The sequence below is a fragment of the Falco cherrug genome, chromosome 8 (assembly GCF_023634085.1).
Source record: "Falco cherrug isolate bFalChe1 chromosome 8, bFalChe1.pri, whole genome shotgun sequence".
NCBI lineage: Eukaryota > Metazoa > Chordata > Aves > Falconiformes > Falconidae > Falco > Falco cherrug.
Window position 1 is genome coordinate 39,126,009 of NC_073704.1, and position 27,430 is coordinate 39,153,438.

The 27,430-nt window shown below is 39.3% G+C and overlaps 1 protein-coding gene across 20 annotated transcripts in view; it reads right to left on the reverse strand.

Moving 5' to 3' along the window:
* The window catches only part of GTDC1 (glycosyltransferase like domain containing 1), a 185,747-nt gene that overhangs the window by 65,837 nt on the left and 92,480 nt on the right, over positions 1 to 27,430 (reverse strand). For 17 of the 20 annotated variants that reach the window (XR_008733689.1, XR_008733690.1, XM_055719354.1 and 14 more), the window contains 2 exons: positions 26,262 to 26,429; positions 23,093 to 23,266 (listed from right to left, as the gene is read on the reverse strand). The exons of 1 other annotated variant lie outside the window; for it this stretch is intronic. Coding sequence is in view for 16 of the 19 variants with exons in the window: in XM_055719354.1 (XP_055575329.1) it covers positions 23,093 to 23,266; positions 26,262 to 26,429 (342 nt within the window). In the remaining 3 variants the exon portion in view is untranslated. Of the gene's footprint in view, positions 1 to 23,092; positions 23,267 to 26,261; positions 26,430 to 27,430 lie in introns of those variants that run through there. 2 more of the 20 variants (XM_055719355.1, XM_027814865.2) reach the window with 2 other exon arrangements.

Here is a 27,430-nt window from a genome sequence, read left to right on the forward strand (position 1 = left end):
CATCACAGGATAAATTTGTTGTAACTAACTGCACTAATACAATCCCACAGAAGACGCATGAGCTTCTTCTAAGTTTCAAACATATACCATTGAAAAACATCTTACTACTGTGCATTCAAGAATACGTTTCTCTCTAGCTGTTCTTCTCATCCTTTTAACTATTTGTATTTTTTTAAACTGTGCACTGATTTAAAATGGAACTGTAAATAAGCCATTATTCTTGATCATTCACTGAGTACTCAAACCACGGAAATTTTCTATAACCGGTTTTGATATACCCAGTTATGAAACATCCTTCTTGTGATGATGCAGGCAGCAGTTTACATATATATTTAAAATCTCAGACACCATTTTACTACAAGGACAGAATGGGATTCCACTGTGAAATGTAGTTCCAGAGGTAAATCACACATCAGCACATAAAGAAATCAAATGAAATGCAGCATCATCTCATTGAGGAACCAAATTTGGAATGCTACAAAAAAAAGACGATAATCTAAATATCTAAAAGCAACACCTCCACACAGCTTATATTTAAAACTCTAACCTGTAAATGGTCAAACCTTTCTTTCAAAAGTTAAAGGTGCATGGAAAACTCAAAATCAGCTAAGGGATTTCATTTTTTTCCCCCCTATTCTATAATGTGTAGCATGGTTGTATCATGTGTCTTCATATTAGAAATTCAGGTCTTGTCTGTCCTAGGAGACTGCATGGTGACTAGAGAACTGGAGTGAAATGATCACATCATCACAAGGAAAAAGAACATGAAAACTGAGCAACTGAGTGCAAAACTGCTCGTTGGGTGAGGTTTTCATTGGGTTTCGTTTATTCACCAATGTTGATCTTGTCCAGCTACTAATTAAGAGTAAGTCAGAGTAAAGATATTCCTCTTTGTCTCAATAACCCTCTGCAGCATAGTGTAAGAGATGAAAATGAAAATGCTTAAGCACATGCTGGTCTTCCACATGTGCGTTTTGGTGGGAACAACCTAAACATTTTACAATCTTTAAGATTAAAAAAAAGCAGAGAAAATGTTAACAAGAAACAAATATCACAAAACCAAAAATAAATGTTTCCAAGTTTCCTTTATGTATCATAGGGCAACAGAAATCACAGCCCTTGTGGGGAAAAAAAAAAAAAGTTTCTTTTTTTTCCTGCTAGCTCTTTTTCAAGTCTTCTTTTGTGTTTGAGATACAATCACCCTGTAAGTTTTGACTGAGTGCCTTAAAAGAAGACCCTAATTTACCTATTATTTCATACTGATTTAAATTACTAGGTTTGTTAAGATTCTGACCTCCTGTATTTTATGATGTATTTAAAACACTTTGACTCTTATGAACCATTTAATTAAATAGATAATAACCGCACATTTTTCCTACTTGCCATTCACCAAAGTTAAGTTTCCACATTACTTCTCAAACTATCCTGTGTGCCTGTCATTCACCAGTTTTTTTTTCAAATTATTGGGAGGGGGAAAAAATGTCCTTGATTATGATACCAATGACATGAATGCATGGCATTGCAAAAATTGAGAAATAAATCTGCAATTTGTAAGTCTATGGATACTGTTCGATGAAGTCTATTTGTCTGGAAGAAGAAATCAGATTGAGATGATCAAAATTGCTATTGGTGACTTCCACGGAACTGCAGACCTTTAAGCCAGCTGAAGATCTGGTCCATAAGCCACAGGCATGGTTGATCAAACCAACCGTTTAGAAACGTTGACCTCTACGCCTTCTGTGCCAGACTATGCTACAGGGCACAGGTTACAGTCATAAGAAGGAAAAAGTCCTCTGAGCTGTATAAAAAAAGGAAACAAAAATCTCTGTATTCAGCTTAGTATTACAGTATTATTTTGGTTACAAGATTTATGGCACACTCGCTCCCCGGCTAAGGTATTCACAAAGCAAGCATGTACGCGCCTGCTTGGCTTCGTCAATAAATGGAGTCTCTATCAGAATCAGATGCTTATTTATCAGAATTAAAGAACTCATGCCATAGTTAAAACACTTTCATATGCTTCACGTACTTACTGCGGTTGTGCCGGAAAGGGCTTTTAGGTCTGCATTATAATCCTCATCTTTTCTGGTGATATTTTAAAAAGCTAAAAAAATGGAACCTTGCTGGTCACCGCAGCACCCATGACATGAACCTTCATTTGATGACTATATCTGTGACTTGAAACAAGGGTATTGAACATTAATGAACGGGCATGGCGATCAGAATATGATCTAATTAACAGGTAGGCATGGTGGGATATCCTGCTGGCTTTAAACAAGAAAATGCGATTCTGCCTCGCTTGGTGAGCACCGCCGGCTGGAAGCTGTGCCATTTCATTGGAGAGCAGGTGCTACCTGCAGCAGCACCAGAACGCGTGCTGGCTGAGACATCTGAATTTTTGAGACTGACCTGGCAGTACACTGGCATACGAGTTCCAACACGGGTGGGAAAATGTCTGTGTGGATCTTCAATTATTTTTTTAGGAAAACTTTTGGCTTTTCGTTTTTTTAGGGTTCCCACGTAAGGCACAAAACACCACGTATATTGCCACCTTGTGAACTGGTATAATAGGCAACGAGGGAATGACGGGGGAATTCCTTTCTTTTTACACACTTTTCTGGTAAACCTGCCTAAATAGTCGAGTTTGGTACTGACTCAGACAGTACAGCTCTATTATTTTACATTATCTCAAAAGCCTATGCAGTCAAGATTGTTTTGGACCTTCTCCCACAACGAGACCCTCGTCAGGGGGAAAAGGGCACAATAAACTCCAAGAGCATCTCAGAAATTCAATCTTTAGCTTGGACTGCTCCAGAAACAGGTCCTGCTTGAAATGTTAAAATCTTGACGATTAGTAAATTTAACAACTGAGCACACTGGGATCCTACAAGCTCGTGTGCGTGTGTGTGCATGCACACATGCATGCATGAGCACACATGTGTAAAGGACTTCTGTTCAGCCTTTCACGGTAAATCAGCTGATGACAAATACTTTTAATCTATTTGGAAATGTGGTTTCATAGTTCAGTCCTCTGGGGCTTGAGAACTTTGCCCATCATGTCTCTGGGGCATTACACAGTAATCTCTGAAAAACTGCATGCTAGATTAGCTCTGAGGATCTTACTGATGATAAAAGTTGCTGGGGATCTTTATGTTTATGAGGCTTGACGAGGACCAGCACCTCCCAGTCACACATGGGAGGTCCACCATCCTGCGAGTGGCCAGGAACACAAAGCAGACTGCAGCAGTATAAATCTTAAACTGTCAGAATATCTCAAAGGTAGAAAACCCCACAACCACGTCTTTTCACGGTCATGTTCAAACAGCCCTCTTGGCTCCCACCACAGGGCAAGCTCTTATTTCCAGCACCCCAACTCTGTATCGCTGTCTCCTGGTATATCTGGAGCGTATGTTACAGTTAACGATGCCAGCATGCAGGCAGCTTTGAGGACCCAACCCCATCGACACCCACAGTTCAGAGACTTCAGTCTCAATTCCTCATTAACCCCATCATGTTCCCCTTTGCTATTGCTGCTTCTCTTCACCCTCAGCCAGAGGAACCCTGTATGATTTACAACATCTTGGCACCTTCAGTGCTGTCCCACTACAAGGCTGGTGACTAAATGCAGAGGTTACAACATAAACAGCAAAGCAATAGGTAGATGCAAGAAAAATGTTGCAGGTTGTCACAGTGCTTTTATGGTTTCTCCAATTAATACCATAAAATGCACAGAATTACAGAGCTGAAGTGTATTAAAACAAAAGGAACTGCTATCCATTGAAAAGCTCTGATAAATCATGTAACTTAGGCGTAAAGGTTTTTTTCTCGCACGCTGACAAGCTGTACTAGCTTTGTTGTAAATGGCCCCCAAAAAAGTGACAAATTTGTTTTGTTGGTAAATGCCGCTATGATTAGTATTCTAAAAACCGTGCACTTTAACTATTAGACCACATCAATCAGAGATGGGGTTAGTTCATCAGCTCTAGCTTCTCACCAGTGCAACACTCCATCCCAGATGAATTTTCTATGCATTTAATAGTAGATTTGTGTAACTTTCTATGCATTTAAAAACACTCCAAAAACTTCAGAAAAACTATACTGTTCATCATACTTCTACTGGTGTTTCTACTACCACACGCCACTGAAATATTTTGAAAAATACAAGAATATTTTAACAAAGATGAATAAAAGCAAAGAACTACAAAAGGGTCTTGTTTATGAGAACGTCAACACTTCATTCTTTTGGATGAGAAAAGGCCACGGATGTGTCAAGATCAAGAATATTCACCTTGACAGAAAAGTAGATGTAGATGACTGAAAATTTGAAATGTGTAAGCATTTCATTTCCCCTATATTAAAAAAACCAAACCCCTCACTATGGCAAATTTTCTACATATTGTGCCCCAGAATAAAAAACCACTCGATGGCTATGAGAAGACAGGCAAAGAAGAGAAGACTGATGAGACAGCTGCTTGCTGCACAGAAAATGAGCGGGCACCTAAAAAGCACCATGTTGATTTATTATGCACATAGCTGGGGCTCTGACAGAGCACGTAGATATTGCCGCCAGTATGATTCATTAACAGGTTAAATTCTATTGTTGTAATTGTTTATGTATTTCACCTCTTTACAATCAACTGAACAACACAGTGTTAAGAGTACAGAAGTAGAAGCGCGCAGTTTCCAGACTAGGGCTATTCTTGACGAGCACATTTAAACTTCACATGAACCTGGGATGCAATTTAGAAGCAGCCAGGGAATGAGATGGCAGTAGGAAAGGTTGTTATGGGAAGCCCTGGTGCACAGGAACAGCAGTGCTCAACCCCACCTTCCCACTTCAGTATCCAATACAAAAGAAACATGAAAATCAACATGGGAAGAGCCATGACAGCAACCACTTCCCATTACGTTCCGTATGTATATGATATGACCCCCATGCATGCAAAGCACTAAAATACATAGAGAAGTTCAGTGAGACCACACATTTCTTTCACACTGTCCATAGCAATTCCAACATTGTTCTGAGCATTACACTGCTCATGGTAAGGACGCCGATTACAGCTTTCTGCCACCTGGATGCTCCTAAAGAGGTGTGGTTTAAAGGCTATTTATCAGCAACATGATGCTACTGAAATGCGTATGCTTTATTCACTCTGTCCTTTCATACACGTTGATATACAAAGGTTAAAAAATGAAAATGAATGGAGAGCATTACTTTGGACGCCAGCTTTCTGCACCTAGGCTCGCACCCCCATCCTCACACACAGGCCGCACACAGACATCAGGTTCAAGATTAACTGCCAGTGTATAGTCACAGCAACAACTGGAATTACAGATACCTAAAGACTGCTGTTTTTAAAAATAAAATCATTTACTAGCGGAATTTCAGGCACCACGCATGTCTGACACTAACAAATACACTGATGAGCATTTTCAGGGCAAAATTGCATATGCAAGCCTGTATTAAGGTCTGCTTGCACGTACCCCACTATCTCCTTACGCTGAGCATTCATTTCAAAACATTTCCAAATATTCCTTTCCAGCAGCTTTCCTTACCCTTGAGTTTCTCCACTGCCACAGTTCCTGCATGATGTGCTGAGACAGCCCCAGGTGACTTCAGCAGGGCCAGGACCAGACCCGCTATGCACCCACGTGCAATGCATGGGTACCATGCGTTACAGCACAAACCCTCTGACACTTCACATCTCAGCTGACATTTACAACTGCATTAAGTTTATTTATTTTTATATATATATAATATATATCGTGTGTGTAGCTATACAGACACACATATAATGAATATATATTATATATATTTATTAATTTTACACCTTTAGAAATAAGGGAAGTGCAGCTCCTCACCCCTCTTACAGCCATCCAGACACACTAAAAAAATTGCAGAGTTATATCTATGGGTACACACTAATTCCTGACAACAAAATAACTAATTCTTCCCGATAATTTATTCTGTCACACAGCAGCAGTACTTTTACTCTTTGTAACAAATTTTATTCATCTGCAGTAATTCAGACCATTCAGAAGAACGGGATTTTCAACTAATATTTAAACGACATTGACAATAACAACTGAAAGGTGCCTACAAGAGACATATTTAGATGTCTGCTAAATACATTTACCTAAATCAACAATGGAGTTTTATTTGGCAATTCCACGTTTTACAGCTATTGTCTCAATTAGGCCAAGAAGGAGGATACTGCTTATGACTGCAAGTCTCTGCCTGCATTCATTTATTGTTCAGTTCACAGTCTCTGAATACAACACAATCCTCCAACGGAGTCAGCTTTCATAATTCAGCAGTACAAAGTCTGCAAACACATGTAACCTAGATCCATATTTCACAGTGACAGCATATGATAGCAGAATGTGAAGTATTAATGCTAGTGTCACTACAGTCCTACACTCTACTGCACTTTAAGAGAAAGCAGCTGCTGAGATGAAATGTGTGCCAACTGTCTGAAGACAGAAACATAAGAAACATTCCTTCTGTTACAAAGGGAGAGACACACACAAACAGACTTTCTTTTAGACTCAACAAGCACAAAGTTTCTTACTTTCGCCTTTTACATTTCTATTTCAAAACCGCTCGCGCGCAACGCGGGGGGAAGACGCGCCTGGCTGGAAGCCACGGGTGCCCTCCAGGCACAGGAGGTTGGGTGAAGGTGATGCAGCAGCACAGCCATCCGATGGACGGGTGACACCCACCCCGCATGGCTCTCCCAAATTAGTTATACATCCAGAAAAACCCAATTCCCACCAAATACCTCATGAGATACATCAGCCAGCACGCTGGTCGGAGAAGCTTTAGGACCTTTCAGAAATCCTACTGCAGCTTTCCAATAGCCAAAGCTCTGAAACCCTCTCCTGCCTGCCAATGTCTTCGTCCTAACCCGTTGCCGTGGAGCACATGGTGCCTACCTGCTACCGAGAGCTTTCTTAACGTGGCAGAACTGCCACCTGGATTAATACGGTGCCCTTCCTCCATCTATTCTCTACATGAGGATCGATGGAGAACCTGCTGCTCTTGATTTGCGTCTCGTCCTGGAGCGACCATACCAAATGATCTACCACATACTGTATCACCACCTTTAAAGCCCCGCGCTAGGCTAAGAGTGTGACTTAATCTGAAACATTTGGCCATAATTCACTTAAAAACTAGTACAACCTCATTGACCTCCTTATCAAACAATTTATTGTGCATTTAGAGAGTGGACAATGAAACAGAGGAGGTAAGGTATTAATGGTGACACTATTTGGCAAGCTCATAGCGCAGTTCATTCAAAAGGCAATTTTAAAATTGAATGAAGAGGTTTGACTAGGCAATAAAAACAGCCACAATGCCAGTGAACAGTACTTAGGAGGAAAGCCTCTAATTATCCTATTTATAAATCAACAGCAATTTTACTGATGACTTCTTCTCAAACTTGATTAAAATAACTTCAAAAAATTAAAAAATAATCTGATCATATTTATTTTATTAAATTACAATTTTAAAGTATTATTGATTCTCTTCATAAATGAAAATGATAAAAACTTGAGGACAAGAATGAGACAACATTTTTTAAGAGAAACATTTGTACAACACTCTGCAACATAATTATAGTGCTGCCCTTGGGGAAGGGATTTTATTTTATAATGAGAATGTTTACACTGTTATGGGGTTCAATCTATCTGGGAGGGAAGGTTAAACTTCTTTCCATTAAAGACAGCCTTATAATGAAAAGCTCTGAAAGGAGAATGGAGTCTAATATAGTAGATGTAATGGCCTATTAAATGATTCACACACACAAAATGAATCAAATTCATTGTATCTTACTGCTCTTTTATGACAAAATTGTTGAAAAAATAAAACTATTGTCAAGATAATTGCATATTACATATACTGTATTACTGTAACTACTATTCTTATTGGGTGACCCAGAGTCTACATTTTAGGTACATTAATAGGACATTACATTTTAAATACTTTATAGTATTGGAATGTTGCACAAAAATCCCACTTTCACTCTGAAGGCAAAAAATCAATTCAGACTTAAAGTCATGCTGCAATTCTGCATCATTCTTTTTCAATTAAGTTTTTGCATACATTCTTTATGATGTCATTTCTACATTCCTGCAACAGATGTTTGTTTATATCCCAATTTACTAAAATGCTGCCGTACTAGTTCCCGCTATTTTGAACACAACCTCTACAACTAGCTTGTGTTGCTGAAACACAGTACAAGAAATGGTTTCTTAAACTTGTCCCCTCAATCTACTGCTAAAAATCACCATCTCTGATCATTACACGGGAAACGGACATTGTTCTTAAAGGAGCTTGAATGTATTTAAGAAAAAAAAAAAAAAAGAGGAAATCAAATGAAAGCCTCGGTACGTCTCTAAAAATATGTGCATACATCAGCAGATGAAAAAATAAAAAACTTTTAGGTTTTGCATGCAGGATTGAAAATTGTGTGTCTTTTGTCAAGACCTGATTTTACATGACATCTATAATGCAATAATTTGGCCTGCTAGTGAGAGCTCTGTAATAATAATTACTGTTCATTAAGGAGCTAGTCTTGCAAACACACATGCAGACTGAGCAAGTCTACATGAATGTAGTTAGTCAACTACAGAACTGTCCATACTTACTTAAGCACAGTTATATTAAACATCAGAAACCCTTTTTGGGGTGCTAATGCTTCTTAATACTGACTGCAGAATTTTCAGGCGTAAGTCACAGGATGTACCAGGTGTTAGCGCTATACAAATGAAAGTACTAGTAGTATGAGAATTCAAAGATTTGGGGTACTTTCAGCAGTGGCCAGAGCAATTGTTTTTTCCAGACTAACGACCAAAATCTGGAACACCACAAATGGTTAAAACTTCAGATTTCAAAAGGTACAAAGCTAAGCCTGTAAAAGCATTTGCAGGTATACTAAGAACTTCAAAGTATCTATAAATCTCAAATAATTTCAACCAAGTTCTATAAAAAATAAGCCAGAGTTTCTAAAGACTCTTGATAGTATTAAGACTTGTCAAGGGAGTACAGCCTTGTAGAATTAGATCCTTATATTTTAATGAATGAAAGCAGGAGCTAAAAGACTTAGTTAAACATTTAAAGGCTCCCACGCATTTGCTGAGCTTTAAGACCCTTCTTCAGTATTAAAAATATTTAAACGTATTTATTATTGTTTATGTCATAGGAGAGAAGTGTAACGCAAGCACCAAAGCATGAGCGGTGCACGAGGAGCCACACCAAGCAGGGTCATTTCTATCCAGCTTCTTGGGAGAACCTGCTCAGTTAGGGTGAAAAGCCCAACGCTTCTCACCTACGACTGCCTATAGAAACTAGCATATTTTAAACACATTCACCTCCTAGGCTACCTATGCTCAATGGAATTTTTTAATATAATTTAAAACAGTCTAAAATTTGACGCTCTATTTCACAGCATAAGACTATTTCTTCGATCTTTTGACACTGAATACTGAGGCAAGAAAAATCAATTTAAACATATTTTAATTACAGGAAGTAAGGTGGGAATTCTCACTTTTATGTTATTATTTTTACTAGAATTCCATATAACAGAAAAAATTCTAAATCTTATAATCTGAAGTGAGATTAGTTCCCCCTGCAGCCCACGCCCTCCTCCAGAAAGCAAGCCCTAGCTCCTAAGCACCAGTCAATTGCTATTAAGCACGACTGCAATAAAACAAATTAATCATGCACATCTCATTGAGGCATCCGGTACAAGAAGGTGAGGAATTAGAAAAAAGTATCTATTTTCAGAAGGAAGAAAAGTGCTGGAATAAGTAGCAATTCATTTACCTTGCTTATAAAAATAAGATACATTGTCAAGGATAAAGTTCTACCCATGAACAAGACTCTTTCCTATTAAGACAAATAAAGTAACCACACGGAAGGATGTGATACATAAGGAGATGGAGAAATTACCAATGCAGAATGTAGCAAACATAAATGAAAAATGGTAAGGGTTACTGAGGCCAAAATGAGTTATTTTCCAAAGGTGCAGCAAGCAGAGACTAGAGTGGGAAGTCTGAAAGGCAGCTAAATATGTAGAGAACAGGCGACAGAGAAATTAGTCTGTTAAATAAACAGACTCCTAGAGTTAACCAGTGAAGGAGTCGCTCAGAGACAGTTTATAGCAGCGACCCAAGGTAGACAAGGTAGATTATTTTGAAAGGATGCTCCAAATTGTTTCATTTTGCAAGGCCGTAGGCTTCACTCAACATTAACAACTCGACTTGGAGTAAAATAATGCCAATAATATACATTATCCAGCAGATGCTTTTCAATTCAGTCATTTAGGACTGCGCATATGTGGAATGAACATTCATTCAACAACCACTAATGGAGAAGGTTCGTCGAATCAGCCATTTATTTTCTCCTTCCCCTGGTATCTGTTTCCAGAACCTGCCATCTCCTCTCTTTATTAAGACTAGATTACCCATACTTCAGGCATCATTATTACTGCGTCTGAATAATACTGACACACCATACTTTTTTAATGGTTGCCCATATGTACCATATAGGAGGATGAGCTGCATGTCCTCCCTAGTCATTGCATTTGAGTATCTGTACTTACCTAACAACTGCTCCATGGATGGTTTGATTTTTCTACATGAAAAGGAGGATCAGTCCAATTCCCCCATGAAAAGGTTAAAACAGAGAAAAGTAACAGAGCTTGGACCTCTGAAGACAATAAAATGCTCAAGTCAAATTTCACATATCCAAACAAAGCCTCTCCATCACTGCGAGGCATCCTCCTAGTTAACATTTGCTTTTGAAATTTCAAGTTAAATGCTTTCCAAACTCCGTTTTTCTCAAGAAAAATCCATTTGTTTTCTTTATAGTAGGTCTTTTAAAAGGGAGTCATAACTGATGGATTACAACATGTTTCTACCTTTTCAATCTGAATTTCATAAGAATAAAATAAACCACAAATGAAAGTGCTTGTACCAGGCACGTTGAACCTTTCTTCTTCTATTAGCATATCAGTCTGCAATCATAACTAGATCAATAGCAAAGATATCTGCTTAAAAGAGCACCATGCTTTCTTTTGTCAGAAATTCATTACTTTTTATTAGGGTCATTGCTTGAAAACTTCAAAACACCATATGGACCTAATTGTGGTTTATTTTGGCAAAAAGGAAGACACTGTAGAACAATTGAGGCATTACATTCTACAATTCCATTACTTTCATCCCTCTCCGTTTTATTACTGTGTCATTAAAGGCAACTTGAGTGAGCGAAGAATTATAGTGTCATGTGTACGGGCTAGTAGATTAATAACAAAACACACTCAAGTTTAAAGGTATCTAACAGCTGTTTTCATTATTTTGTGTAAATACGCTTGAAGCATATCTATCTGATTAGTGGATAGAGTGCTCTTCTCTGTCACATGCCATGGGCACTGCTATGTGCAAGTAATCAAAGTGCTCAGAAAATGAGTTTACATTGTTCACTGCTGAAATACACAAATGTCAGAAAGTGACTGCGCATCAAAGCTTAGGCAAATCATCTGCTGCAAACAAACAGACTCCAATGCACACTGCAGCTTTGAACATTCCTCTGCAGCACAATGACTGAACAGGACTTATTGCTAGCCCAAATGAAGTGACGCTTGCAGAATAGTAAGTCACTAACATATAGATGAGCCAACAAGTTCAGCACTGAGTAACTCCAAAAAGAGCCCAGCTGCTTGCAGAACCAAAGGTACACTGGTTTAATGTCATAAAAACTGAGACACTTTATGGATCTTTATGGATATCATACAAGATTTCATTAGGAAAAAAAAAAACAAAAACCCCATGAGAATTTTTTACCTGCTATCGCCTTTTTTAATTTTTTTTTTTTTGATGACTAGGGTACCAGGAATCCTAACAGATAATCCCCTCCTTTTAATGGCAACAAAAGGCAGACAAGTTCAGGCACCCAAAAAGGGTCAAACCCTCTCTTTTCCATATATAGTCACATAATTCAAGATTGGTAATTCAAAATCAGATGGCAGATAACATAAATGAACTCCGAAACCAAAAGACATGCAATGAAGCTTGAGGAGGGACAGATAAAATTTCACTGAAAGGAATTACTGCATAAAAAGTTCTGTCTGTGCTTCATTTGCTTCTAGCACAGATCGAGGCACTTGTAGCATTAAACTACGCTACACAAGGATGAGAAGGAAAGAGCCATAGAGACTCATCAAAATAAGACAGGTCAAATAAACTCATTCTGACTCCAATGAGCTCAGCAGAGGAATTTTATCCAAATGCTTCAGTGAGCAAAAGTAAACTGAGGCAAAAATCAAGAAGAATGCTTACAATGCCACGATACTCAAATTTTCCAGGAAGACAGTTCTTGCTGAAGCACATCCCACCTAATGCTTTCCCCAAGCACTGTGGTTGGCAGCCCTTGGTACCACTTCAGTTTGTCTTGTCTTCCGAGGGATGCTCAGGCTACCACAAAACAATAAAGTCGAACATAGATGCCTCAAAACCCCCAGGGTGCCAAAGGAAGAGGAGAGGAGGGACCAAACACACCGGCCACAACATGCATCTCCTTGAAAGCACTAAAATGCCCAGATGAACTCAGTACATATAGACAGACAAAAACTTTTTTTTTTTCCTTCCCCACCACAGTCATTACGAATCTGGGTAATAAAAATTCATCCTGATCCCAAATGCAGTGGTTGAACATAGGAGCAAGAGATACCTTGCAGGACACTGCTCATTTATGAAACACCTGATTAATGCAATAGAAGGTAAATGCTGTGCACAGTACACAGAACAGAGGGGTGATCTGTTGTGTCTAAAAGACGCTGGAAATACATGATCTCCTTCACAGGCCAGTTCAGGTCTCAAGACTGAAGGCAGTACGTGACCATCTCATAGTCCGTCTCTTTTCACCTTGATTTTGGGGATATCATAATAGCAAACATCTGCAACTGCCTGGCACTACTCCTACCTTGTTTAGCTAACCATCCTCTGAATTTATCAAATTCCGATTACATTCCAATAGCGTTTCCACAGTCATTTCAAAACTAAACACTTCTCAGGAAAAACAAAAAAGCCCAAAACAAACAACTGTCCTACACACACACACACTTTTTTTTTTTTTTCCATTTCCAGTCTGAGTCATTTAATAATGACCAATTTATACCTAGTGGATGTTGTAAGGATTATCCTGGAACTTAAATAATTCCTCCTCTTTCATGGCATTTATCCTCTGACTGTATTTATAAAGATTAACATATATCCCCTTCTCAACCTTTATTTTGCTAGGACAAGTGAACCATACTCTTTTAATCTGCTCTCATAATACAGATTCTCCTAATCATCCTAGCAGCAATTCTCTATACCTGTTTCACAGTTTAAATTAATCTTTTTTGAACATGGGTGACAGAACAACATACAATTTTTCAGTGCTTTATATAGACACACCAATCTGTATATTTAAAAAAAACATCTTTTCTATTGTGTATGAGAATCACGTAAGCTTTTTTTTTAATTTGGTACAAGCAGCTATACTGTTGCTTGGTGCATCTCCAGGAGCAAGCTGACTAAATGTCTGTGTGTTCTTTACATTCTGTATTTACCTGCATAGCCATATAGACTGGCCCACCATTTAGCACACAAAAGTGACCAAGGGAAGGAAGATCTGCTTGCTTCCCTATCCAACACATATGAGAACCATCAGCTGGAGATGTAAAATGCTTAGAGGGTTTAAAGGAGAACACTGATGTGAATAGCTTTAGGGTTTTTTTCTGAGAGGCAAAGTCATAGAAATGAAGACACGTAACCCTGTTGCAGAGCATCCGTGGTGAGTATTTCTGGCACAGAGAGGGGGAAGACACCTAAAATCAAATCCATCCTGGAGAAATTAAATCAGAGTCTCTTCAACCGGTGCAGAACCAGCACTACCACACCTGTGGTCTGGTTTCTAGGCAAAAAGGGCTGACAAGGGAGAAGAATTAGAAAGATGAGGGCTCTGGCATGATGGCGAGATACTACACACTGTTAGTCCCATGGCTCGTTGAGCATTAACAAAAATAAGGATAATGTGGTCTGCTGGTGAGTCCCAAGGTTATAAGGGGGGCTGGAAACACATATGGCAGGGACAAAGCCTGGGGTTTTCTGCAAGCCTGACCCAAGAGCTACTTAGGAGCCAGCTTATAGGAAACTGGCACATTTTTATGAGGAATCCACTCTAAAATTAATCACAGGTTGGCTGATTCAACTTAATATCTAATTCATTCTTCTTGGCTATCGTTAGTGCCTAATAAGATTGCTTAAAAAGCAGACTGAACATATTTATGTCTTGTTATACAATACCCAAACCCCCTCTCCAGCAAACACCCATTTCTCAGCACACAAACCGCCCCATCACAAAAAAGCAGTACAATTCAAAGATCTTTTCTCATACATATTGAGGAAAAAAAGCTGGGAAAGCGCTACTAGACTTGGATCTCCCATAGTCCTTCAACAAGCATCCCTACTTCTTGCTGCTCGTAAGGCCCAAACTGATGAACCCTCATTACTATTTAGACATGCATCTTTCCCACAGTAAAGCTGAACAGCCTCCTACCTTAAAAGTACTTCTGGTACGTTTACGTTGGGATTTTCATATTTCTAAATGTATGCTATTTGAATTATTTAAAGGGAAGAAGAGGAGGATTATTTCATCTGGGAGTCACAACCGAGCAGGGGGAATGTCCAAAATATAAAATATTAAATATCTGCAAATGCATGGGAAAAAAAAAAGAGAAACCTAAACAGATTAAACCACTCCTTGCACAACAAAGAAATTATCTGTGATTTGGCAAAATTAAAAATCAATTAACTTCATCCCATTTGGTTACATATGAATAAAACATCTGTATTAAGTTGTTCTTAGACATTACATAAAGGTCATCTCCATAGGACTGGGGAGCTATATTTCAAGCTTCCTCTTCAAACTTAAAATTGCACTTTTAGGTATTCCGTCACATAATTTTGTTCTCTTATTCTTTATTCTCTGAAATTCCTATAGAATATCTTTGTATCTTCTCTGCTGACGCTGCCATCTAACAGTACCTCTAACTTGAACTTGAATTGGTTGTGTGCAATCCAGCAGACAACTGTGCCTGAAGCAGATCCAACCCACTTAAAATTTGAGTTTCACATTTAGTAACAATTTGCAAGGCTACCGATTCCACCGCTCTTGTTTTGGGAGGCTTTGGTTGTTTAGGGGTTTTGCCCCCCAAACTAATGCTGCATTCCAGATGAAGCATGCTTTTTCTAAAGGTAGTGCCATTCCCCTATGACCGGTAACAGATCCCTTCACTCTCCTAAAAATACTTTCTGAAAACGTTTTGTATTCTCGGTGAATAATCTCTAAAAACTGAGATATCCCTTCCTAGTCCTTATCTTTTCTGCAAATTTTAGCATATCACCTATTTTCTTTTCCATTCCATTCCATTCCAAGAACAAATATCCGGAATACTTAAGCAATAAGGTTCTGTCACTGCCTCATGTAGCAACTAAGAAGTAATATGCCCAACACGACTGCTTCCCTCTCTGTTACAATCCTGTAAGCATGAAATCGCTTTAAAGAAAAACACAAGAAAACCCACCTCCACTTCTATGCAATATTCATGAATTTCATAATAAAAACTATGGAATTGTTCAAACGTTGAAGGGCAGTATTTTGAAATGCAAAATTCAGCAGGGACAGCCTTGTCTATAAAAACCATCTTTCACACAAGCAAAAGATTTAAGCCTGGTACCCTCATGTGGACTGGAACTGAACTGGACACAGCCACATCACTTGCTACCCCCCAGCCTTTAGCTGTGTGTGCCACCCCTTCCCACCCGGGTTAACAAACTCACACCCAGTGCCCTCAGCTCACGGCGCCTGCAGGGAAAATGAGGGTATTTAGCACTTTGCAGGACCCTGCCATCAATCAACAGCCTTTTTCCATTTTGAACAGAAGAAAACCAGCTTTACTTTAAAGTCTGCCATGACAATTTTAACCAATTCAATTTAAACTTTACTGATTCTTACTACAATTTGATGGGAATGCAGAAAATATCGTGTCCCATACAGGGATGATATTTAACCCGATCCCAGCCTTGAGGAGGAAGACTCTGTTGTGAAAGGGAAAGAGAAAGAACAGATGGAAAGCTGAGGTAAGGAAGAGGAAGCCCAAAGCAGGGCATTTATTATGCTTTAAAAAAAAGGAAACCAAATCGTACCAAATCAATGAAAACTTCAGCAACTGTGGGAATTACAAAGTAAAAATATATTATTATTCTTATTCTGAGTAAGTACAGCAGAATTACCGTATTATAGATGGACCAATCCCAAAAGAATTAAAAGCTCCATCCATACCAGTTACTGATGAAGGTGTCATTTTCCTCTCCTTTCCTATGACATCCCTCAACTTCAAATGCCCACGCTTATTACAGTAAGGTAGTCAACGCTCTTTACAAGTTGCAGAGAAATTATTATGCATGGAAGTGCATAATAATCCAGTCCAGTCATGACTCTACCACCGACTTCCCACATGAATATGCACGAATCAATTAAACCTCTGAATGCATCAATTTCCTTCTCGCGTAGTAAAGATAATAATAATAATAGCGGCTGCCCATTGTATAGGGCACCGCATGTAATATTTTTAATGCCTGCTAATGAAATGTGCTATTAATTATTAGAACGCAGTTTGTTTTTGAAAGCCAAGCACTAGTGTGTCTCAACTTTTCATTCCAAGTGACACGACTTGAACATCTCCAAAAACCTGACGATGGCTGAGTGCTTACAAGTATTACAGCAAATCCTACTGAAAAATCCAACGGCATTTAAATCGGTATGAGAACTTTTAGATCTTAGCAGCTATACTGCAGAGAAATTTGCAGCTAAGGGGTTAATCAGATTAGATGGGAGTGGTTACAGGCTCGGTGCCACAGGTTTTGCCCTTTGTGGCTTCTCACATCCCAGACTTGGAAAATATGAGCTGTGATACTGAGAAAGGTAAGAAGCCAGCACAGCCCCATAGTGATAAATGAGTTTGCATCATCTGTCATTAGAACTTCCTGCCAACAGGGTCATTCCCTATTAAATTACCACTTGTCAATGTTTAAAATACTGATTGATAAATGACTGTGCCAAAACTGATAACACGACAGCTTTTATTTTCTAATATTCTTGGTTACCACATTCTGCTACTTCAAGATACAGATATAGTAGGGGTTTTTTTCAAGTACTTTAGTGAAAGACAATTTAATCTAATACAAAACTAACAGGTACTGTATGATTGGTCCTGATATACATTACATACTATTCTTATTGCCAAAATAAACCTACTGGCGATTTAGCGATACGGGTAGATCCAAGTTTCACATTTCATCAAATGCTAGTAATCTGTTTTATCAATATAAACTGCATTTTAATGAAAAAATTCTTTTCTTCAGTACACTTCACTTTTAATGCCCCAGAGTATAATAATTCGTTCACGTTGTAGAACAAGAATGTTTTACAAGACCTTAACTCTCCAGAGAAATTTCTCTGTAAATACAAAATGCAAGTTTTATGGGAATGTGTTGTATGCAACATGAGCAGTACCCAACTTAATAAAAGACTAGGTTGCACAGAGAATTCTGCTTAAGTATCCTTGTGAGCAATTGTGAGACTAAATGGTTATTATGACAGCATTTAGTGGAATACCTCTACGACAGATAAAAGACAGTCAGGAAAACTATTTTTGTCCCTGAATAGATAAAAAGAAATTACTTTTTAGAAAGTTTTGCAAAATGAATACATCCCAGCAGACTGTTGAGCCAGGCCCTCCTCCAGGAGGGCACTCTCAGTCTGCTGCTGCTGGAGAGTTCTGGGGATAAATATTTTGGGGATAAAACTGGCACGTTCTGCCTCCAACACCAGGCTGGGGCAACAGCTACTCCTCTATGATCCACAGCGAGAACGGAAACCCCGGCATCGCTGCCCAACCTCCCCAAGGGCTCACGATGTACACGTGGAAGAAGCACCATGTAAGATAGCACCACTAAACACGGATGCTTGAGGCACCCTTCATTCAGCCACCCAAGCCCTTGCCATAGGTGCAGATGCCTGCTGTCAGCGCTCATCCCAGAGATGCAGAAGGAAACCGACCCGCTGCCAAAGACTCCAGAACTGACAGACTATTTTATGTCCCTTTTCAGCCTGTACTGCACTTTCCTCCCAACAGGGGCTGTGTCCCAGATCTTGAGGGCATCCCTCATGCTTGTTGCACAACTCTTTGCGTGCCAACACCAACCCTCAAAACCTGCTTGCGGCAGGTGAGGACGAAAGACATCCAGGGGAGTAATTTCCATCACCCAGTTCTTCAGCAGCAAGCCCCAAGGTCGGAGCAGTCCATTGGCATTTTCTAATTATGCTAACTACCCATAAACCGTGGTGGCAGGGAGGCGATGCCTACCAGAGAGAGCACGGTGCACCACAGAGATGCCTGAGCCACCACCAAAGGCAGCAGCTAGCCTCAGTGCCAGAATCACTCTCATTAGCATAGTACTCCACCTAAGCTAATGTATGCTACTTCACTGGAAGGCTAATTAGCCAAAAACTGCTCTTCTAAGGTATATGCTTCCCATATGTAAGACAGTTCACTAGAGCTCACTTGGGTACCGCTGCTGAGTGCCGCTCTGTGCAACGCAGACGCGTCCCCTGTGCCCATCTATAGCTTTGGGCTCTTGTGGATTCAAGTCTTTGCTTGTTGACATCTGTATTTTTCCAGCACAGCAAAGCTATTTTATAGCGTTAGGATTACAGAGGAAGGGGGAGCCTCTTAGTTCTCTAAACAGAGGTCTGCAGTTCAGCTCTGCAAGCCTGGTCCAAGTGATGCAATTACTTTTTTATTATTATTATTATTATTATTTCCCCAAAACAGGCTCCTCCACACATGACAGTCACATTTCTATACAAGAGATATTGTCAGCATCTTTTAAAAACTTTTGCTTTCAGTCAGGAACTCCCCTGACTGTCCCTAAAGTACTCCCTAAATTAGCAAATTCTGCCTCTCTCACACTATAACTAAAAAAATACAAAAATCAAATGGTTGAAAATGTCCTGGTAACTGTACTAAGTTATAAAAGCAAATGAAGAAACAACAGTCTAAAAATCTTTAATTCTACTTCAAAATGTGTAATGCAGATAGTACAAGACACTCACTAACAAGTTCCACTTAAAAGAAGCTATTTTTATTTTCTGCTGTAATCCTCATCCTCTCATGTTTCTTTTATATTATTCCACCTTAGTCCAATGTGCATTTGGAGCTCTTAGGAACACTACTTTGTTCTTGCTTACAAAAACATCTTCCTTTCCCACCACATTGTGATAATAATAAAGACATACTGCAATCAGAGGAATAGTAATAATCACCGAAATCTATATTACAATTTTCATGGAAATGAATTCCAAGGAGTACTTAATCTGACCCCGCTTTGCCGACTGCCACAGACAGCAGGGATGCAGATGGGCCAAGAGAATTCCTACAAAATATCAACAAAGAGACCTTGCAGAGGTGTTCCAGCAGGGTCTGCTGGCATACGGAGATACAAGTACCAAAGAGAACACCAGTAGAAAGGGGACAGTCTTCCTGGACAATAGTTTCCCACTACAAAGCGGAAACAGTTTATATCAGACTGTATTGATTGTATAGAAAAAAAAAAAAAAAAAAAGATGGTAACATTTAGGATTTTATTTACATTACAAAAGAAAATATACTGAAATTAAGCCAATGACAATATAAGTGGGAATTACGATGTATTTAATTCACTGTGTTATAAAACCCCAGTCTGATACACAGCACATATGGCACATCAGATCAGCTACCAGCCTCCCTCCCTTGCAATACCTATGCAGTACGGAGCGACAGACTTAACCAGGAGGGTTTTTGTCTCTAGCTTAGAAGTACTCGGACAAGTATTTGTACATGATATACTTCATCCGAATGTACGAAGAGGAGAACTCCAAGTCAGAAATGGTAAGAGGGTGAGCATACACGGAGTAGCTGTGGCACCACAGGGTGCGACATAGAAGCTAGTCATTGTCAGAACCAGAAAACAGGAGGATTAGGTCAGCAAATTTCTTATTCTGCTAAATCCCCAAATCCTTTCATCTCTTCTCATTGTCAGATAAGGACCACAGTCTGGTGGTTTGCGCTGGGAACACCCGCACATGCCCTCATGACAAATAATTATTAAAGAGACAAATCTTTATAAAAAAGCATTGATAACTTCCTCTCGGAAGAAGAAAAGCAGTGATGGGATGCCCATCTGAAATATTTAAATACACATTACAGACATGTACAATGGTACCTCACAGTATTCACAAGTATTTCCTACCTTCACTTTTAAGTGATCATTTACTATTCTGCTTGTGCTAGTTTGTGCACCCACCACCTACAGTAATTACATTAAAAGGTAGATATGCTACAGAATTAACTCACGTGACACGCTCCTTTATTACACTGGTTTTGATCAAGGGGTCAGATGTATTTTATTTTGCCCTACAATTGCAGTATTAATCTAAAATAATCTTTAAAAGATCACCATCACATGCACGAGAATGATTTCTTAGATCACCTCTCTCCCAAATCCAAACAAAGATTATGTTTCAGACACAAACACACCCTGAGACATTCACACGCGAAGTAAAAGAGGTCAAAGAAAAAAGAAATAAAAAACCACACACACAACCAAACCACCCGGGTTATTTTGCCTTCAGAATTTTTAAATATTTTCCCAACATCTCCACAAAATTATGCATTTTAAAAAGACTGCAGGCACTGAAATGATTGTCAGTCATGCAAATAATCACTTACTTACACTGTATGAGTTTGGTTTGGATAAAGCAAATTACCATTTGAAAATAACTTGAAAAACACTCTGGGCTAAGAGCTTGCTTTATAAATTCTAGCTTGGCCACAATTTTTCTTAACCTTTTTCTCCTCAATCTCCATTCAGTCACTATACGAGCACAATCTAAATTAAAAAAACAGCATTTGATTGCCACAGGTGCACGCAACATTAGGTAAAAAATGATCTTGTAAAGAAATAGTAAATATTGGCTGCAGCTGAAGGTCAAAACCCCAAGAACCTTAGAGTTACACAGAAGCAGTACTTTCTTCTGACTTTTTTTCTTGTGATAGGGGGCTTTGTGTAAGAAAACACAGATCTTACACCTAGAGTTAGTCGCTGGGTAAAATCCATATCAGAAATAATTGAGGCGATGCTAATCTGTGTTTCCAATTGCTCTGCTGGGAAAGTTTTACAGTCACCTGGTTGTTGAGGAACACCATCATGTGATTTGGTCCATCACTGCTGAAAATAGCTTGGCGACATAATTTCAAGTGCAGGAGCCACGACAAAAGCATGAAACATGTCCTGTTCTGTGGGATGAGATTAATAGAGGAGCAGGACATTAAGAAAAGCACACAGCAAGATGTGACATCTTTCTACTTCACCAGTTTGGGTAGTGGTCTAATGATTTTACCCACCTAATCACCTTCTGCTCTGGACAAATGATCACCATCTGTATGAGTTCAGACCAATTTGTCAGGTCTCGTTTGACCCCATCTGCCAGGGTTGACAAGTCCAAAAGAGTTGATGTAATATATGAGATGGGTTTATCACAACTTCATCTCCAAAACTACATTTGGGCCACATGACTTCCTAAGGTATGCCAAAACCACAAGACCCTTTTAAAATGGCTTGATATCAAATATGCTGAGCATTCATGGCATTCCTTCGCTCTTGGGAAAAAAAAAAAAAAATCTCTCTAAGAAGTAATAGTAGATCTTCAAAGATATATAGGTACTGCCCTCCACTGCCATCCAGGCGGCCAAGTCCCAAAGGAACACTGGAGGATTTTAACCCCACTTGCCAAAAAAACAGGTTTAAAGACTTAACTGTAGACATTGATTTCTAAACAATCTCCATCAGTGCATTAGAATTTAAAGTTTTCCAAGATACTGAAATGCAAAACCTTGCAGCGCGACCATCAATAGAGTGCACGACCCCAGCTCCCATACTGAAAACCTTCTACCCCAGCTACAAAAAAGAATATTTACTATTTCTTTACAAGATCTACTAACGCATATGTGTATTTAGCCTTTGAAATAACTGCAAGTACGAGCTGGGCAGGGACAAAGATCTCCAGTGTGGCCAGAACTTGTTATCAGATCAAAAGCCGGACTCCTGCAAAGTCATTACAGTACTTCCCACCCTTATTTCAGCAAAAAAAGCGTTCCCAGCATCATGTTGGTTTTAAGAGTATAATCAAATTGCAGAATCATACTCTATTTAGTGCCGGTCCCATTGAAGCACAGTTCCTGTTCGGTGGGAGGAGAGTCCCTTATAACAGGAAAAACAATTGTGCCAGGTTTAATCAAAAGTGAAAAGGATCTAGCGAATGTTCCCTTTGAGCCACATAACCCACCACTAATTTCAAGACGGGCTTTGAAACGAGGGTAATAAAAAACGTCCTTCAGAGTAACCGAGGAAGACTGAAGAGCAACTCCCGCCACAGCTAATGCCAACATCTGCAAGTCTGCGCCCTGCGACGGGGATGCTCTGTGCCTACCTGGAAAGCAATAAAAGAAGAGGTAGGGGAGGGAGGAGGCAATAAAATCCCACCGCAACACACCGAGGGAAATACAGCGTCTTGACTACAGGCTTATCGCTTTTACTGTTCTCTAGCATTTCTTTCTCCTCCTTGACCTCCCCTGTACAAATATATACAGAGCTGAGAAGCAGCCAACTCCTTCAAGACTAAAACAAGGGGGAAATCACTAAAACAAGGGGGAAATCACTCATCCTGAATAACACACGTCTGTACGACACGCGCTAAGGACAAGCTTGGCAAATCAGACGCTGCCTGAATAGCCTCTGATTATTGAAATACATTTATCAATTAGGGGATTTTGCATATTATCAAACTCTTTCATTAACGATGCTTTAGCTGATTAGTTAGAACGTCACCATAAATAGAGAGTTTTGACAGGCTGGAGGCAATTTATGACGTGGAAAATGTACTGACCTGCTCACATCAGGAAACCTGACTGGAAAATAAAGAACTTGGCACTTCGGTCTGATTATTTTTTCCAGATCCTTAGGTCTGTGGTCAGGAATCAGCTTCATAAATTTTCCAATGGATGTAAGAAACGATTCCATATTAAAAGCAGAGTTGAACACCACAACATCAGCAACCAAACTGTAAAAAGTGGTTAAGATTAATGAACATACTGCTGCCGCAAAAGAGAATTATTTTCCGTGCAGTAGAAACAGGATACGTAGTCTCATAAACAAAAGAAAGGTGTAAGTGGCATGCTAATTAAGAAAAGCCTTTTCACATGAATTAGGAGCAGCATATATATCTTAATCAGAAATGTCTTGATTTCTGTCTACTCACTCCTTGAAATAGTTTTTCACTTTTTTGTAACTAAGTAATAAATTACTATTATTCATCTAAAGGAGCACATCCTATTCTATCTGTGGACTACTTCCTATTCATAAAAGGGTAAGAATAGTATTACTGTCATTATCTCTTAAAAGCATTAGAAACAGATAAGGTCCACTGTAAAATGACTTTTGTAGAAGTAAACTTAGAAGAAAATTAAATTTCCTTAGAAAAAATCCTTTATACCGAAAGACAACGTACCTTTGTTTAACATACATTCAACTGACCATCAGGTAGCATCAGGTAGCAGGAACAAGAGAAATGGAGTGGTGTTTTAACCTACGCATACATAATCCTGATTGAAAGTATATTGACCATATATATATAAAAAAACCACACAGCAAACAGTACAAAGAAGTTTGAAAAAAAATGGCACGTTAATGCAATGTTTTGTTCTTTACTGCCGTGTTTGAAAATCAACCGGATCAATAATTTTAAGATGCAGTTAAACGATAATGTAGGTATTACTTCTCCACTTAGAGTCAGCTTTAAAAAAATGAGAAGCTATCAAAAAACGTGAAATATCTGGAAGTTTATCCTGGAAGTGCTGACACAATCTTAGCTACACTGGCAAACACGCACCGCTAATGGAGGTAAGAAATGCTTTATGGCCGGTTGGTTTTCTCAATATGTTATATATTGTAATACAGACCTATGGGTCATAAGATACATTGAGGACACATGTTCATAAGTCACCAGGCTGGTGAAAAGTATATTTGAGGTGAGAGGCTGTCATTCATCCCCACTGTGTCTCAGTGCTGTCTGGTCAAGAAAGAGAACTGACACTGCTCACCAAAGCAGCAGGAGTCAGCAGGAAAAGCAAAGCAAAAAAAACCAAAAAAAACCAACCAACCCCCCCCAAAAAAACCCAAAAAAGAAAAAAGAAAATAAAAGAAAAACACCCCAAAAACCCCTCCAACATTAGTGAGAGAAATAATCCTTTCCAAGCAGACTGTGGGTGCTGAAATGCTTTCTGGAATCCCACCCTCTTCCCACTCTTCCCCACCTATGGTCTTTAACCCACTGGTCTCCTTGTTTTTGAACAAATGATCCAGTTATCTTTTCTGCACTGATTTACACATGACATGAGGCAGCGCAGGAGCCCGGCACGTTCCTTTGCTGCTCTCTGACATGTAGCAAAGGCTCCAACACCATCATCTCTGCTTCTGTTGTGCGTGAAGCCTAATCTGCCCACCTTTTTCCTGCAGGCTCTGCATATCACTGGCAAATTAGAAAGCTCCCATCACCATCACTGCCCGAGCAGCTAAAAGCAATCTCAGGCATCACTGAAAAGTGTGATTTTTATTATATGAACTCTCTAGAAGTTAGTGTATTAAATCAGGGAGGAAAAAAGGAAAAAAAATCCTTCCCTAATGATCCAAAGCACCAACCTCAAGATTCAAAGAGCTCTAATTTTAATCGTCTCCAAAACCTCCGTGCAAAGCTGGAAAGATAGATTTTTCCCTTTTCTAACAGGTCGGGAAGGTGGGGAGATGGCATGTCCTTGCAGATGACCACTACATAGTTACAGACGGTACAGAGGAGATGGCTCCTATCTGCTGTTAAAAATGGGGTTTCTGTGGAGCATCTATAGAGCCCATCTTTTTTTTTATTATTAAAAGAAGATGCTTTTATTCTCTTATAAAAATGCATATTTTGAGGATAAATAAAAATGCATATTTTGAGGATAAATATTTGTCAGCTTACAATAGATGCGTGAAAAATCACTGCCAGAATAAAGCAAAATATATATATATAAAAAAATTCCTTGCCCCAGTGCCAAAAAAACACATCTTTTTGTTCTAACATCTGAAAATGGCTGCTACTGTTTCCGAAAGATCTTTCACTATACTTCCTCATCTTTACTGCTCAGTAAGGGAAACGTGTTACAAATGCTGTTGCAGAAGCAGCTACAGAATGGCCAGAGTATACACAGATCGTTATTTGAGAAATTTTAGTATCAACCGGCTTACATTATAAAGAAGAAAAAGCTTAACTTGTACCTTAAAATGCTCCATCCCTTTTCCTAATAATTCTCCGACAAACAGACAGGTGAGAGAGATGATGGAAATGAATTTATTTCAGTTCAAAACCACTGAGTTTTGCTGTTTCACTTAGGTCTGTACAGTGCCTAACCACAAAGCTTTTCAGTGTTGCTGTTATTAACTTCTTTCATTAACTCAGATTCAAGAAATACATTTGTTTTTAGCAACAATAAAGGACCACAGCCTTTAAAATGTCTGGGTATTTTAGCACTGCACAATTTCTGAATACTAGATGAAAGAAATATAAGGATTTATCTGGTATGTTTACTGCCCTCTCTTCACAAGAAAAGTGCTGCAGTACATTTTAATTTCTGTTTATTTCCCTAAAACCCTTTATATAATTTCAGTTGGATGCCGTAAAAGCTATGGCCAAGCAAGAGCTGATTAGCTGCAGCTTTGTGAAGCATCTGTGAAACAAAGCATCTTGCTTACAGCCAACACACAGGTCAAAATCCCCACCGCTAATGGGGACACTGTGGTGGCCCAACAGAGCATTGGTGGACTTGACAGAATAAATTGAGATGAGTTTACAGAGCGGGTTTGCCACAGGACTTTTATCAACCTCTCTTCAGGACTCTGCTGGTACTTCTGTTTGCTACAGGGTCATCATTTATACAGAGGAGGACGATTCAGGCTTAGAACGCCACAAGGCTGTAGACAGAAGGACACCGTAAGTAATGTGAGGCGCTGCAAGAAACACCTACCATGAAAGAATCTGGTTGTATCCATACTGAAAATCCCTTTCCTGGCATTTCTGGACAGGATATGCCAATTGGTTCTCATGGAAGTAGAGGACCTTTTTCAATTTGCCAAGGTCAGGGCGGAGGGCAGTGAGTTCAGCCAGGTTAAGCACCGAGCTTGCAAAGAGGATCCTGGAAAACAAGGAGAGCAGTGTTTACTGTCTGTGAGCATGCTAGCAGGGGTCACCCCTTCCCCTTCTCCCCCCCCCCACCCAAGAAAAACATAACCCCTATAGGGACACATCAATAGCTAAGCCTTAATACCATGTAGCAGCATTCAAAGTTTTGATCTCTTAAAAAGCAGCTGCTAAGAACCCAACTAGAAAAGCACCGAATCTCATTGGTCTTCCCAGCTCGGTTACAGAGAGATGCAAAATAAAAAAAAAAGCTGGATGGATTTTATTGAAAAAGGCAAGAAAAGCTGTATCTGAAGGACAAATGGAACAAAGATAAGGCTGACTAGGGAATACTTTGCTTGCCAGTTTCATTACACTTTACTTCTTTATGCAACCAACTACTGAAATTCAATATATGAGCAGGAATGGCACATGTTCGTGTTATGACATAAACCCTTTTGATTTATGCAGTGCACTTATCTAGTACAGTCTGTGGGGTTTTTTGTTGGGTTTGTTGGGTTTTTTTTTCCTGTTTGTTTGGGGTTTTTTACTCACCCTTTTTCTGTTTTATTTTCACATTTTTATTAGGTACCCTCTATAATGAAATGTTGTTTCTACCCTCGCACCCCGGCGTTGCCGTAGCACTCCTGCCTATTCCACAGTCCGCAACACTGCAAACATCCTTCAATTACATAAAGCAGGCAGGCACAAACAACACTAACAAGCTGCTTTCTTAGCCTCGTATAACTAACCAGGCTCTCAGAAAATGAATGTATTTAAATGTGTAATATGACATTGTGACCCTACTGTAACCGGTGGCAGATTTCCCTGCATTTCACCAAAAGCATGCAAGCATCTCCTGTCCCCTGGCTAGCACTGCTTTCAAGCAAACCGAATCCTGAACCTACAGAGAACTGCAGAGCTGTAGATAGTTGTGCTAAGACATTTCTTACCACAAGGGATTACAAAAATATTGAGATCAGGTATTTATTGCACATAAAACACTAAGCTGTAATA